This window comes from Typopeltis vanoorti, chromosome 20 (genome assembly GCF_054136105.1).
Source record: "Typopeltis vanoorti isolate ZY-2024b chromosome 20, IOZ_Tvanoo_1.0, whole genome shotgun sequence".
In the NCBI taxonomy this organism is placed as follows: Eukaryota; Metazoa; Arthropoda; class Arachnida; order Uropygi; family Thelyphonidae; genus Typopeltis; species Typopeltis vanoorti.
Genome location: NC_143568.1, coordinates 82,400,231 through 82,415,248, shown reverse-complemented (window position 1 = coordinate 82,415,248; position 15,018 = coordinate 82,400,231). Strand labels below are relative to the sequence as shown.

Genomic DNA, 15,018 nt, shown 5'->3' with positions numbered 1-15,018 from the left:
TTCATGTTTTGGCTGATTTCCTTCTGTTTTATATGATTTTATTTAAATGTATCCCTATTAATTTATCATCATCATTACATATTGAATAGTAATGCCTGAGAGCGTGGTGTCTGCAAGTAGTTTGAATGTGTTTAAGACACGGTATGATGAGATGTGTGTGTAAGATAAAAGGACCTCCTAGATGAATCTTTGACTCCATGAGGTCTTGTTTAATAATAATAATAATAATAAATAATAATAATAGCATAGTGGTTCCCAAACCACTAGGTTATTCAATTATCCTGGGGTGCACCACGGCACCCCAGGGCACTGCAAAATATTTCATTATTTTTACTGAAATGACACTTAGCCCATGTGGTTTTAGAATCGGACCATCAGTGTGTTGATGCGATGATAGGAAGGACATCTAATGGACACTGTACAAACCACCACTGTTTTGCTTTTAGTACTATATAGTAATACTAGATGACGGTGCGTAAACTGAAAAAGTTTGAGAACCACTGGCCAAAATGTCTCACTTGTTTAGTTTTCTACTGAGAATGCAGTTTCTTTTCTCTCTGCATTTACATAGCTTTATTTATTTTTTCAGTGCAGATATTTTGTACCAAATTTGTTATAACAGTTTCAAAATGTTTCAAGCATAATATCTCCAGTTTTGTTATCAGGTTTAATATCACATTTCTTTCATAATGTATTCCATTTACTGTATATATATGTATATATATATATATATATATATAGGATGAATAACAGTGTCAAGTCTTGCATTCTACCTGATTTAATGTTGAAGTATCTTGTAGATATTAATTTCTGACATTCCATTTATGACATAATTTTAGAGTTCTGAATAGTAATTCTGCTGGCACATTTTTATGTATCTTTTCAAAATATACATGTACAAAACTTTAGACCTTTTTTTTAAAAATATATTCCTATGATTTTCCTACTCTTTGGCCTAAGTTAAAAATATGGTACAGACAACCTTCTCAGTGGCCAAAGCCTGGTTTATCCATTCTCAGATTAATCTTCAATTTTCTTAGCCCCTTTTCACGTGTATTTTCATAGAACTTTCCTAGGACATTTAGTTAGGAAAGTTGCAGTGTCTCAACTTCTTTTTCATGTTGGCTCAGTGAAAATGTCTTTCTGATTGCATTCCTTCTTTTATATATGAAAAATGCTTTTGTATATTGAGATAGCAAAAATAATCAGCACTGGAATATTAAGTTTTTAATGATATATTGAAATAATAAAATTTAAAATTTTGAAAATATCATATTGTTTTTATTATGTTACATAACATTATATATTGAAGGAATATTTATTAATAAATATTTTATTTGAAAAAAATCCATTAATGCCTGTTATTTTTCAAAGGGAGTAGGTGAAGCTGATTTAGTCCTGTCTCACTTTTGGAGATTCAGTGACAGTCACTCTCCAACCTTAGCCAATCAACAATACCTGGCCTAAACTGTCAGTGATATTAAACAGCATCTAATTAAGAGAGTACAGCAGACATCTGCTGCACCTCGTAACCCCTAATGCAATATATTATTTCTGACTGAGCATGGGTTCTACAGCTGATTTTTTTGAGTTCACAGGATGAAAATTACACTTGCCTGTGCTATATATCAGCGAACTTGGGACCTGGTCAAAAGATTCAGAGAAAGTTCCTCCAGTCGGTGGCTAGAATTGAACTAAGAACAGTGTTTCTTTGGGCAGTCTAGCTCTATGAATGCAAATGTCAATTTTCACAGCACTACACAGACCTTTTTTTTAATAATCTGCTAATGCTTTTTATTCCCCCAAGGAAGTAGGCGATTTTATCCCTGTCTAACTTTTAGAGATTGAGGAGCAGTCAGTCTCTACCCTTATTTTTAAATAAAATATTAAATATATTTTATTTATAAATAATAAATAACTTATTAATTATTTTTTAATTAGTTGTACAGTTCATCTTAAAGTTGCCTTATAATTGAATATTTTTGAAATTTATTTCACTAAATTATTACAGCTGTGGGTCTTAAAATAAAAGGCTATGTAGATCAGGGTCAACTTGTTCCAGATCATCTGACTACTCAGCTTCTCCTTGAAGAAGTGAAATCTCTCATGGATTCAAGTTGGCTTCTTGATGGTATGAGTTCTTTGTTGTTAATTAATATGCCACTACTATTGTAGTTAATTAATATATTTCAGAATAGCAGTTTATTATGATAAAAAAAGATAAATTCTTCTGTTCCATGGAATATAATAGCAAGTAAAACTGAAAAAGCAGGGATTCACTTCCTGGCTTAGTGTGCAAAAGATTACCAGTTCACAAGAACAAAGATATTATAACAGAATTATGATAGATATTTCGTATGTTAAAAAGCCAAGCATTGAAGAAACAGGAGGTTGGCTACTTCATGGATATTAATGATTAGTGGTATTGTTGTAGATATTTCGTTCATATTTTAGAGGAAATTAACATTCTCAGCAATTAAAACAATGTCAGCTAAGGTCACTTCTGCATTTTCTTGGTTAGTAATGGTGATGTTCTTTGATTGGCATAACTCGGTTCGAATCTTTGAAAGAGTTATATGGAAAGCCCATATAAAGGTCTTTCTAACCTTTATATGGACTTTTCATCTAAAAGTCCTTAGAAAAGTTCTTTGCATTTTGTTAGCCTTATTTCGTACAGAGGTGGTGGGGATTTTCTCTGGAGAATTTTTTTTTTTCATCCGTCCTACAAAATGTGCAGATGAACATATGCAGTTAAAAGACCTGGTACACTGCCATCATAGCTTTAGCTGTTATTCCAAACAGTCCTTCTAACCTGACTTCTAAATTGCACCCAACTACATTACTTCCTCATACTTTTGCTTCCTTTCTTACATATGGGATGTTTTTTTTATGAGGTATTTCTTATTTTTTGGAAAATCAGTCAAGAGATAGTGTCAAAATTGGTTGAGTGATGAGCCCTGTGACCTCTGTCTGCATCATTTATTGAGCTGCATCGTACAGTAATGAGGACAGCAGGAAATTTGCCTTTTGGTTGGAATGACCTGAGGTTTGAATCCTGTCTAGAACATGAATAACATCTATTAGACCTTTTCATTTCAATTGAGTTAGCCAGTTTAGTAGGATTTTCCCCTCCAAGAAATTCTGGCTTTTCATTCTACAAAATATTCAAAATTTATTAGAAAATATCTGAAAATGAGAGAATATATTCTAGCCTCATAGCCTTAGTTGCTTTGGCCATAATTCCATCCAACTGAACAGCACCCTCCATTTTGGTCCAGTTGTACAGTTTTGTCAGGGGGATCTTAAAAATCATAAACAATGATATTCCAGATTTAGTTGAAAATGACTGAATGATTCAATCCATAAGTTAGCTGTGGAGAGAGAGAGAGTAGAAAGATCTGCTTGCAATCTCCATTCCCAACCCCTTATATTTTAGTCTTATTAGGCTAATATACTGTACTCCAACTTTGGTCAGATGATGCTACCTGTAAAGATGATTTTGAAGGATGACCTCCCTTTCTTTTTGTCTGATTGGGCTGAAATTAACAGAGAAGCATAAACAGTCTTTATGCTTCTTTGTTAAAAATGTAAAGAAATAACGATATTCTAAATTTGGTCTTAATTAGTTGAATGATATAATCTGTAGAGGTGCCTGCAAAGGAATTTCTTAGAAGGCCTTCAGTATAAGAAACAACTATACATTAAAAATTTAGTTGAAAGACAATTAGCAGAGATGCATTGAAAGAGAAACAGCAAAACAACTTTTTTTGAGGGGGGAGGATTAATAATTTCAAACTGTACTGTTTTTTTTTTTTTTGTTGTTGTTGTTATTATTATTGCATTTAACATTTCAAATTTTGCATGCAAGTGGTACCTTGCTGAATATCTGCATCAAATAAAAATGTTGAACAGTTCAGCTAATGGCACTAGTGATTTTCATAATAAAAGTAGTTGGTGACTTGCTCTAGTACTCACAGATCATTACAATGACCTTTCTTTATATTAATTTGGATAAACTGTGATTATGCTGTTCAGTTTCAACAGTTGTTTGAGCAGGGTGGGGGGAGAATTAGTTTTTTTTTTTTATTTCTTTCATTACATGAGGACAGTGAAGTCAACAGAATAAAACTGCTCTGCAAACTGAAGTAAAATTATATAGTTTTTTAATTTCACAATGGGTTCTTTCATTTGTTACACGTTGCACATTATAGTTTAACCGCATCTTGCCTACTGCTCTGAAAATAGAATCTACAAAACATGGTTAAATATGCTTATTCTATATAATTTGTAAGGATAGGGGAGTTGTGCAACAAAATTTGTTGTTTTATTCATGGCAATAGACACAGAAGTGGTAAAATAAATAATGTACATACTGCAAGTTGCAAGTGACAAAAAGTTAATAATAATAATAAAAAAAGAAGCATATGCAGTAAAAAAGATAAATCAGGAAAATGGTTTCATTTGTATCACTGTGCAAATGAATAAAACACATAATTAAAAGAAACATGCAGTTGGTAATAAAGATGTTCCTTTTGTTTTCTTTTTGCTGCATATTATTATTATTACTTGATACCTCCAAGAAGTCCAAAGACTCATCGAGAGAGGGCGCTGTGCTTTACAACTCTTCGTCTCCAGTGAACCTCAACTACCATCACATCTATACCAACGGCATTTACTGCCCACCACCACCACCACCATTAATATTTTCACAGATAATCACAAACATCCATGCCCATGGCAGGATTTGAACCTGCAGCCTTTTGGCTGGAGAGCTGATATGGTAACCACTCGGCCAACCAGGCGTGCATTATATATTGTATATATTATTGTATTGTAAATATAACATATATTGTATATATTTGTTACAAAAGTGTTACAAATTTCATCTGTGGAATGGATTTTTTACAGTAGACAGTGGATTTTTTTATGATGGAGATTCACATATGCCTTGAAGAGCATAGAGAAGCAATAAAAAAATGACATAAGAGCCTATGTACTTTTTTCTCAAAATACCACTATTCATGTTCATAACCATGTGATCAAAAATACAAAAAAATTCTTAGAACATTTCCTGGGTTTGTTGTGCAGGTCTATGAAACCTGCAATATAAAAGTTAGTGATATCACTTTTTAGAAGCCCTCAAATAATATGATTGTGCAATTTTTTTTTGATCTAACAGTGGCTATTAATTTATTGAAGCATATTGACTGAACATTACACACCTCAATGTCTTCATATTTGCTTTGTAGAACATATCAGTCCATCAATGGGTAATGATGTTATCAGAATTTGTTGTTTTAAGGATACTTGCGACATAAGACTGAATGATATAATCACGTAATCACAAGAAAGATATTTATTTAACCAAATATTTCGGTCTGGAAATAGCAGACCATCGTCGGTGGTATTACAAGAACAGTTTAAAAAATATACAAGCTAGAATACTAACAATAGATTGTTAGTATTCTAGCTTGTATATTTTTTAAACTGTTCTTGTAATACCACCGACGATGGTCTGCTATTTCCAGACCGAAATATTTGGTTAAATAAATATCTTTCTTGTGATTACGTGATTATATCATTCAATGATGTTATCAGATAATAGCCAAATAAATTCTCCAATCATGGCTCAGTAAATAGGGCAAGAGGCATTCAATTTTATTTGTAGTCTAAAACAAAGTTTGGTTTGTTACATCTGAATGTGAGCTTTATTAGATAGATGCTGGCCTGATTGACCAAGTGGTTAGCATATCTGCTCTCTAACCAGCAGGCTGTAGGTTCAAAATATTCCACTGTGGGCATGGATTTTTGTGACTGTCTTTAGGTGGGAGGTGAACTTCATCGCTCATTGTGAGACCACTCCCTGCTTATTGGAGGCCCAAGGTGGCTTGAAAAAAATTTCATGTGTGGTCTCTACAATAGGCTTGGACCAGGTAAACAGGAATAAAAATACCAAAAAATATATAATGAATTGAAATATGAAAAAGTAAAATAAAATCCTTAGTCCACCATGGTATACAAATGCACTATAGATTTACAAATAAACCTTTCTTGGGTGGGAGCCATATAACAAATAAATAAATAAAAAATCTCCAGTTGGAGTTGGAAACCCAAGCATCTTTTAATGAGCAACACTGCACATGCAATTTTATGCCAGAAAAAAGCATATTCACTATACATGACACTTTGTGCGATGAGGCATAACATTGTTGATGAAATGGGCATTGAATCTTCAGCAAGATGGTTTGAACAAACACATCACATTGAAAGCAGGAAAATCATTATGGTTTTTCCTGTTATTTTAAAAAATAACTAGTGAATAGAATGTACATCTTTTTTTTTTTTTTGAAGTTCCCAAATGTGATTATAACTTTCTCTATATAGATTATAAATTTCTCGAAGTTTCAAAAGGAAGTACGTGGATATAACAGCTCAAACAAATACTTTGATCTATTCCTATGCTATATGGATATTATGCCAAGCTAGCATATACTACCTAGTTTAGCCATTAATGCTATTACAATTTGAACAGCAAATAAACCATTTATCTACCAGTAAATCATTTACAGCTTTTAGCACATTCAAACCACATGTATAATGTGCATATAACAGCACTCAATGTTCGAAATCTCCCCCTTTTGCCTTCATACATGCCTGAAGTCTATGAGGCCACATATTGATGGCTGCATGTACAACACCCAGTGGAAATACTGCCACTCGCTTCAAATCCACCTTCAGGCTGGCAATGCTGGGATGCCGTTTCTTGCAGACTACTCTCTCTCTCTTTCTCTCTCTTGAGCGCTGACCACAATTTGAATTCTAGCAGATTCAGATTTAGACTTCCAGACTGCCAATCATATGGTGATATGTGGTGGGGTAGGTACTTTTGCCTCCAAGTGCAAAGGCTGTGTCCTGTTGGAATGTTAACTGCTTACCATGAAACAAGGTGTTGTTCAGGAGCTGTACTGTAGGTTCCAGCACAGTGTCTTGATACACTTTGGTGGAGGTTTTGATCCCTTTCTTGCAGAAATGTGATTTTAATACTCCTTGATACATCAGCCACCCACCAGATGATCGCCGATGTGGGATGATGACTTCTCTGAATCCTGGGTGCTATGGCACATGCTGTGTGACCATCCGGGGCATACCCGGATGGTCACACAGCACGTGACCGTTCGTTTTGGTGGTTAAATGACTCTTCAGTGGTGAAAATCTTCTCATCTGTAAAGAGGATATCTCTGCATCTGTTATTCGTGTACTGTCAGAGAACTGCCTTCAATTTATCACCTTCTGCAGCATAAGTTGTGGTGTTAGGAAGTGTCCAGTAGAACAATGATAGGCTCTCACCTCCAGGTCATCAGTTAGTACAGAGACATTGTTCTCTGCAAAACGTTCATCTATCTCTCTCATGACATCTCTTTCTGCTTTCTCACAGGATTATGGCAGAGATTTGCATTCACATCCTTCACAAGCTGTTGCATCCTGAAACAACATGGATGACCTGTTCTTTGGCATTCAGATATGTCTTCTGTTTTGTTATAACAGTTAATAGTGTGATACACAAACATCTTACTGATCTCAAGTGTTTTTAGCATGTTGAAAATAACAGGTGGCTGGATTCTAGCCTTGTGAAGTGCTCTTACAGCTACACAGTTGTCATAATCTCTCTCAACTAGATGTTAACCTCTCCAGCTAAAAAACTCTCTCTCTATTTTGATAAACGTGAATGTTTAGCTGCACACAGCACCACTAATGGAACTAGGCTCGTGCATTTCTGTGGGCAGCACAGGACTTGTTGGAGGTTGTAACAGTAATTATGGCAAGACTGTGCATATTGCGTGCCAGTAATATGTATGGCTGTCTCCTCAATTCTCTCTCTTCCCTCCCACTCATCTCTACAATTGTCTCCAAGAGGTAGTGGGTATATTTGAACTAAGCATCCTGAAGTCAAAATTTACTACTGTCCACCTAATTGATACTTCATATTGTGACAAAACAAGCAAGCCAGATCTTTGTCTTTTTCACAAAACATTTTTTACGAAAAGTGTTGTGATAACAAGTGGTCAGAATATAGTACAATTGCGAACAGATTAATCCGAACAAGCTGAATTTTTGTCAAGTTTTTGGTTCTGGTTTGGTGTTTGTTATTTCAGTTCACAATTATTGTTTACTTTTGGTTTTAGTTCACCATTTTAATTGAGTGCTGTGTGTTTTAACTGTCTCTGCAATGCTTATTAATAGTGTAAACAAGTTGACATTTGTAATGTTTTATTCATTTTATGTAGCTATAAAATGGATACATCTCCAAGAAAGCATTCAAAAATATATACTTTTTCTCAGCACACATCCATGACTTAAAGACAAATTGCTAGTGAGTATGGTGTGGTTTGGATACTGTTAATGTGATTTTAAAGAGGTTTAGGAAGACAGGTACCTTTTTCTCCTGACAGAAAAGGAAAATGTGGACAAAAAGGGAAACTACACCTACTCCAGATCGTTTACTAGTTAGGAAAAAGCAAAATGAATCCAAGATAGTCTGCTGTCTCTGCAATGCTTATTAATAGTGTTGTGCATTTTTAATAGTGTAAAAAAGTTGACATTCGTAATGTTTCATTCATTTTATGTAGCTATAAAATGAATACATCTCCAAGAAAGCATTCGAAAATATGGAGACTTGACAGCTAGTGGGATTAATGTTTCTGACATGACAGTCGATCGAAGATTGTTGGAAGTAGGGAGGACTGCCCACAGACCAAAAAAAGAAACAGCTGTTATGAAAGCAATCCAGAAGAAGAGGTTCCAGTGGCCAAAAGAGTACAAAGATTGGACTGTTGAGAAGTGTTAGAAAACCATATTCTTAGATGAGAGCCATTTCTTAGATGAGAGCAAACATTAGGAACTCGTCCAAGGAGAGCGAGTTCCTAATGTTTGCAAATCAATGGCTGAGAAGACTTGTCTTGCTCACCTTCAACAAGCTCCTAAACACCAAGCTAAAAAGATGTTCTGGGGTTGTTTTACACACGACAGTCCAGGATCACTTGTGTTGACAGCATGATGAAAAGTCGCGAATACTTAAAAATATTGGAGAAAAGAATAGCCCCACAGATCCAGAAAGACGAAGAACTCATCTTCCAACATGATCTCGCTCCTGCCACACTTCAGAAAAAGTGAGAGTTCCTCAAAAATCACAACATCCAATTGCTAGGTACACTCTCCTGAGTTTACCTAGCCATTGAACTATCCTGACATTAATCCAATAGAAAATTTGTGAGCCATAGTGAAAAAGAGAATTGGAAAATTAAATTGTGATACAAATGATAACTTAATACAATCCATCATAAAAATATGGTTTCAAAATTCAGAAATAAGAAAAATGTGTTCTACGTTGCTTGAGTCCATACCTAAGCGAATTAGTAAAATTATTAGGAACAGATGGACACATAAATTATTTATAACATATAACAAAAATAACATAAGTTATTTTTGTTCTTATTTTCTTTTAAAATAAAAATTTTTCTTTAAAATGTGAGTGTTTGGATTAATTTGTTTGCCACTGTATAGTACCATGGTAGTTAGTCATTCAGCTTGATTACTAGAAGCAAACATAATACTTATCAAGCTGCACCTTATAATCTCATTTATTGTTCTGCACTCATGCTCAGTGCCCTTTCAGGCCATGTGTTCTGCTCACTTACCATGCTCTCTGCAAAAGACTTGCACACACTCCACACACACACTCTCATAAACTATCAGTAACAAACTTGTTTTGTGTATCTCTCTCCATGCTTGTAAAATCTCTTTAGGTCGAAATATTTGCAGTAATAAAATTGGTATCGTTTCTTATGAATAGGTGTTTCTAATAATGGTTACTATGTCACAAGTGCCATTAAAAACTCATTCCTTCTCTTGCTGTCTATCCACCAGGCATTACAGAGATGGCATTCTTCCATTTAGTCTTCATATATCAATTTCTGAAGATATGACACTACCATAATCACTCATCTTTGGGCCTTTTCTTTTGTCAGAAACGCTGGATCAATTTGTCAAAACTGCTGTCCAACTTTTTTTTGTCTGGTTTTACATCCTCTATCATTGACAGGAACTGATGTGTTGTCTTTTCCCAATTCTTGAAATAGATTCTTAAATTTTAGTATCTTTATCTTTGTCCCCTTTTTCAATGCATCCCCACCAATTTGCTGGTCTGGGTGGCTGAGTAAGCATATCTACTCTCCAACCAATGGGCTATGGGTTCAAATCCTGTATGAATGTTTGTGATTATCTTAGGTGGGAGATGAATTTCGTCTGGTGTAACACTGTACTTACTGGAGGACTGGAATGGCTTGAGAAAGTTCTATCTTTGGTCTTCAAAGAAGAATTTCTGGATTATGTAAAAATACAAAAAAAAATTTAATTAAAATAATATGAAAAAATCCTTAGCCCATCCACAGTACTAATGTACTTTAGGTTTAGAGACTTTTGTGGGTGAGAGTGACATAAAAAAAATTGACATACGTCATCCATATCTTCCAAGTTTCAAACTTCACCTTCACTTCCTAACTTTGCAGCATCTGCAGACAACAGCATATCCCATTTAAGCATCTCCAAGTAATCAAGAAGGTAATAAATTAAACTGTAATTGGTGTTAAAACACCAGTGGTGCGATGAACTACTATTGCATTTCCTTTACTGGAACATTGCTTTTCTTATTCATAACTTGCTGATATCTGTCACACAGCCAGTCTCCTAACTCACTGATCTGTTATTCAATCTCGCAATGTATCAGTTTAAATATTAATGTGTTGTATGTCATTCCATTGAAAGCCTTTGTAAAGTTATTATTATTAGACCTCCAGGGAGTCGAGGACTGATTGAGAGAGGCCATGCATCACCCACACCAGTTGTCATACCTTCTCTTAAATTCACTCACTACTTCAAGAGGCAAACTGTTCCACTCATGGTTCTATGAGAGAAAAATCTAGCTCTTACCCTTTTATTAACTGCACACAAACGTAACTTCCATTGATGCATCCCTTCTATATAATGAAAGATTTTATTAACTGATATCCTATAATGCCCTCTCAAAAGCTTATATATATCTCTATCATGTCACTGCTCTTTCTTCAGTCTACACATACTTACTCTCAATCTATTCTCGTAATCTACATTTCATAATCCTGATATCATCATTGTAACTCCTTTACATCCTTTCAACATCTTTATTCCTCTGGAACCCAGGAGACCAAATCTGTGCAAAATAGGCAAATAAGCCAGAGGAACACATGTAACAGACTATATCAAAACCTTAGTTTCTTGGCCATAATAAAAAAAAAACCTGGTTTGTGCTGTCTCCATAATTGCATTGTCATTTCAGATTGCCAGCTTACTTTCACAGCAGCATTGATTTCATTTCAGCTTCTCATGCCATGCTATTTCAAGTTCTCACCTGTTTTCCATAATCACATTGCCTTCTAGTTCTATTGCAGTTCTATTATAAATATCTTTTCCTCACAGAAGCCTTCATGAAGCTGACTGCCACATAGGTTGAAGTTTAAGACAGAGATTGAACATGTGCCTTCATTACATATTGCTTAAGTTGTCCCTCAAGAAATTCATTCATGTAGCAAGGCTTAGGCACTGGCTCTTATTCATTACATTATTTTAAATGGTATTAAACATAATTCTGATAAATTTATTAATTTACCTCAAATTTGGGGACTCTGACTACTTTCAGTCTGACTGCAAACCTGCTTCTATTTCTCTTTTATTCCATCTACCCCTGTCCTCTGAAATAACCTTCTTCATAAATTGTTCTGAAACAACTACACCTTCCAAACTTTTCAAGAAAATGTCAATAAACTTATTTTCCAACCCTCACTTGTACCCTACAAGTGACACTGATGTGTTATAGGTTTTTCAACCTTTTGTGTATGGGATCAGTATATTAAGAAAATAAAACATTTTTGGCTACAGACTCATATGGAGCACATGCTAGAACTTTTAGCTTTCTTTTTTTTTTCTTTTTTTTCCTGTTACAGTTTGAATTGTTTTTTTGCTAGTTACTTGACTGTAATGCCCTTGTTTTGTGACTTTTTTTTTTTTTTTTTTTTTTTTTTTTTGTATTCCAAGAATGATTGCTTGAAATGTAATGTTGATATTTAATCACATAGAATGACTTGATAGTCCTGTCCTGTCCTGTCAAGTGTCATCTCCATCCAGGAGGTTGACCATTATAGAACTCTAGAAATCCATAATGTGCAGTAGAAAAATAAGAAGGTGAGGCTCTAATCTTTTCCATCTCATAGTTAGTATCCTATGCTTGTAGATATGTGTGTTCAAGGGACTGGTTTGCCTGTTATGAGGGGATGAAAAATCCATGCTTCTAGGATTAAAAAACCCTACACCTTCAGATGAGACCAAATAACTCACCATTTGATTGAAAATGCCTGCTAAAAATTTCTCTTAACATAGATGGGATTTGAACCCAGATCTTTCCAACCAAAGGACTCATTTATACCAGCTGAGGTATGGAAGCTCCAACTTGATAGTAATAAATATACAAAAGATCTTACATCAATTTGTTCACCAGTGTGCCCAGAGTAGAAACTACACATTTACTCTAAGATCTATTTCCACTGGATACTGTGGAACTTTTTAAGCATTGTATCAGCAGCACCTTCTTTAATTGCAAGAGAAATTTTTTGAACAGAAAGAAGGACTAGCAATGGGCTCTTCTCTTCCTTCACTGATAGCAAACTTATTCATGGAGTGGTTTTGAGAAACAAACTTTAGAGCTCAAGTGTGGCTGCCATATTGCCAGCCACACTTTTAGCCATAGAACATGACTTGAAATGTGGCTGCAATATGGCAGTGACATTTTCATCATTCGGCCCAGATGCACTAACCAATTACAATAATTTGTCTTTTACCTAAACAATATTCACCGTCAGAATACCAAGGATGAATATTGTTTAGACTGTTTTTAGACACACACTTATAGAGGTATGTAAGCAAAGCAAACCTCAGTTATTCAGTTCATAGGAAACCAGCTCAAATGGACAATACATGTCAAATCCCATCTGGCACAAAACACTGTCATTATATGAGCCCTGAGAGATAGAGCATGTAAAATCTCCAGTAGTACAGATAAAAGAAATCAAGAGCTCAATTACCTATATTCAATCAAAGCATGGCTATAATAGAACATTAGTTACTCCCCTAGACAACCAGATGAACAAGAAAAACAAGTTTTCAGAAGAGTAGTTATTTCAAGTAATTCTTCTCTATAATTTGATTAGTTGTTAACAAGATTTTAGAGTTTCATGTCAACAAAGTATCAAAGTTGCCTTCTTCCCTACCAACAAGATTTCTAATCTTCTTTGGCCTCCAGACCTCCCCATCCATCACTTAAGAAACCTGGCATGGGATGTGTTATGTAGGACAGACAGATGAACAGATCAGGAGAGATATGCATGTCAGAACATTTCAAGATATAGACAAAAAAGAAAACACAAATCAGGATTGGCAACATATATGATGGAATCCAAACACAAATATTGTGGTGACAAACTGAAATGATCCATATAGATTACAATTTCTATGCTTTTAAATGGCTATCATTAAAATGTTAAAATATCAGCAACAGTGCAACAAGAAACAAGTCATGATATTACACCAAGTCTGGACTTCTTTATAAAACATTTAGTGCACCCAAATGCCAGTAGAATGCATAATGCTTCTCAAGTATCTACATAGCACATGTGTATTCCATTGTTAGTCTTTTTCCAAATATTTAGCATTGTGATCATTATGTGCTTGTAGCTTAATTTTTTTTATTCACTATTATCTCCTGACGATGTGAAACTCAGTTATTTCAGGAAACTAGTTTTGTGTCTAAATAAAGATTTTTACTGTCAAGCTGTTCTGTATGGTTAAATACTTGCATTACATTTTATTATGTCCTCATACTATAGGAGCCTTCAAAACAAAGTGATGATTTTAATCCAGTAAAATGCAGTTTCATAAATTGCATAGATTATTTATTGTTTTTTTTATATGGTGTGTAGTTAATTCCATTAAAAGGGTATAATGAATTAAAAAAAACATACATTTTTCTTGCTACTAGCTATTATCTCATCGTTTCAATCTGTTTTGAGAACTAATTATCCATAATCATCACCTACAGAACCTAATCTCAATTGCTTAAACATTTCTTTGCTGTTTCCTTCCACATTTTCAGGGCTTATTAGTAACATCCCATTAAATATTTCATTATGTCTACTGTCACATCACACGATACCTTCTCAGAACTGCTACAGTTATTTCCTCTTGTATTCTTATACCCACTTTGAGTGGGCATAATTGCTTAGCTATTATTAACATCATTCTCCTCTCCTTGCCCTTCCTATCCTCATAGGAATTATGTCATAGGAAGGATTGTGGTTCAAAATCACACCCTACATTTCTGTTTCCATTAGTATGTCATTCTCATTCCAGTATTTTTTTGATCAACTCAATAGGTGCAACAAATTTGAAATTTCTTCTTTCTTATTCCTAATACCCCTGGCATTTGTAAATAAATATAGTAATAACTCAATTTTGTGTTATAAACCAATCCGTTTTTTACCATCTTTCAGCTATGACTTCTCAGTATATCTGGACTTATTTATTTTATTAGTCTGTCCTGTTTTCTCCAGATTCATCTAATTTCCATGCATCCCAGGCCATCTCCTTTTCACCTTGATCATCCACACACACACACTCTCTCTCTTGCTGCTTCCAGTCAGTCTTGTCACATCTCCTTGTTCACCCTGGAATTCCTTATTTTCGACTTTTACATACCTTTTCACTGATTTTCATCACTCACTAGTCTTCTCTTTGCTTTATGTCCATTCATCATCATCCCTTCAGTCTCATTTCTTTCTTCAGCTAAATAGACTAACAGACTCAATACACTGGCCATCACAGCCTTAGTTGCTTCATCCATTTAATCGCAAGAAAAACATCTTATCTGTCTTGCTC

The 15,018-nt window shown here is 34.6% G+C and overlaps 1 protein-coding gene across 1 annotated transcript in view; it reads left to right on the top strand.

Annotated features, from left to right (window-relative positions):
- Ak3 (Adenylate kinase 3) overlaps positions 1 to 15,018 on the top strand; it is a 41,289-nt gene that overhangs the window by 10,178 nt on the left and 16,093 nt on the right. Inside the window, exon 2 of the mRNA XM_090410175.1 lies at positions 2,012 to 2,131. Coding sequence (XP_090266301.1) covers positions 2,012 to 2,131 — 120 coding nt within the window. The remainder of the gene's footprint in view (positions 1 to 2,011; positions 2,132 to 15,018) is intronic.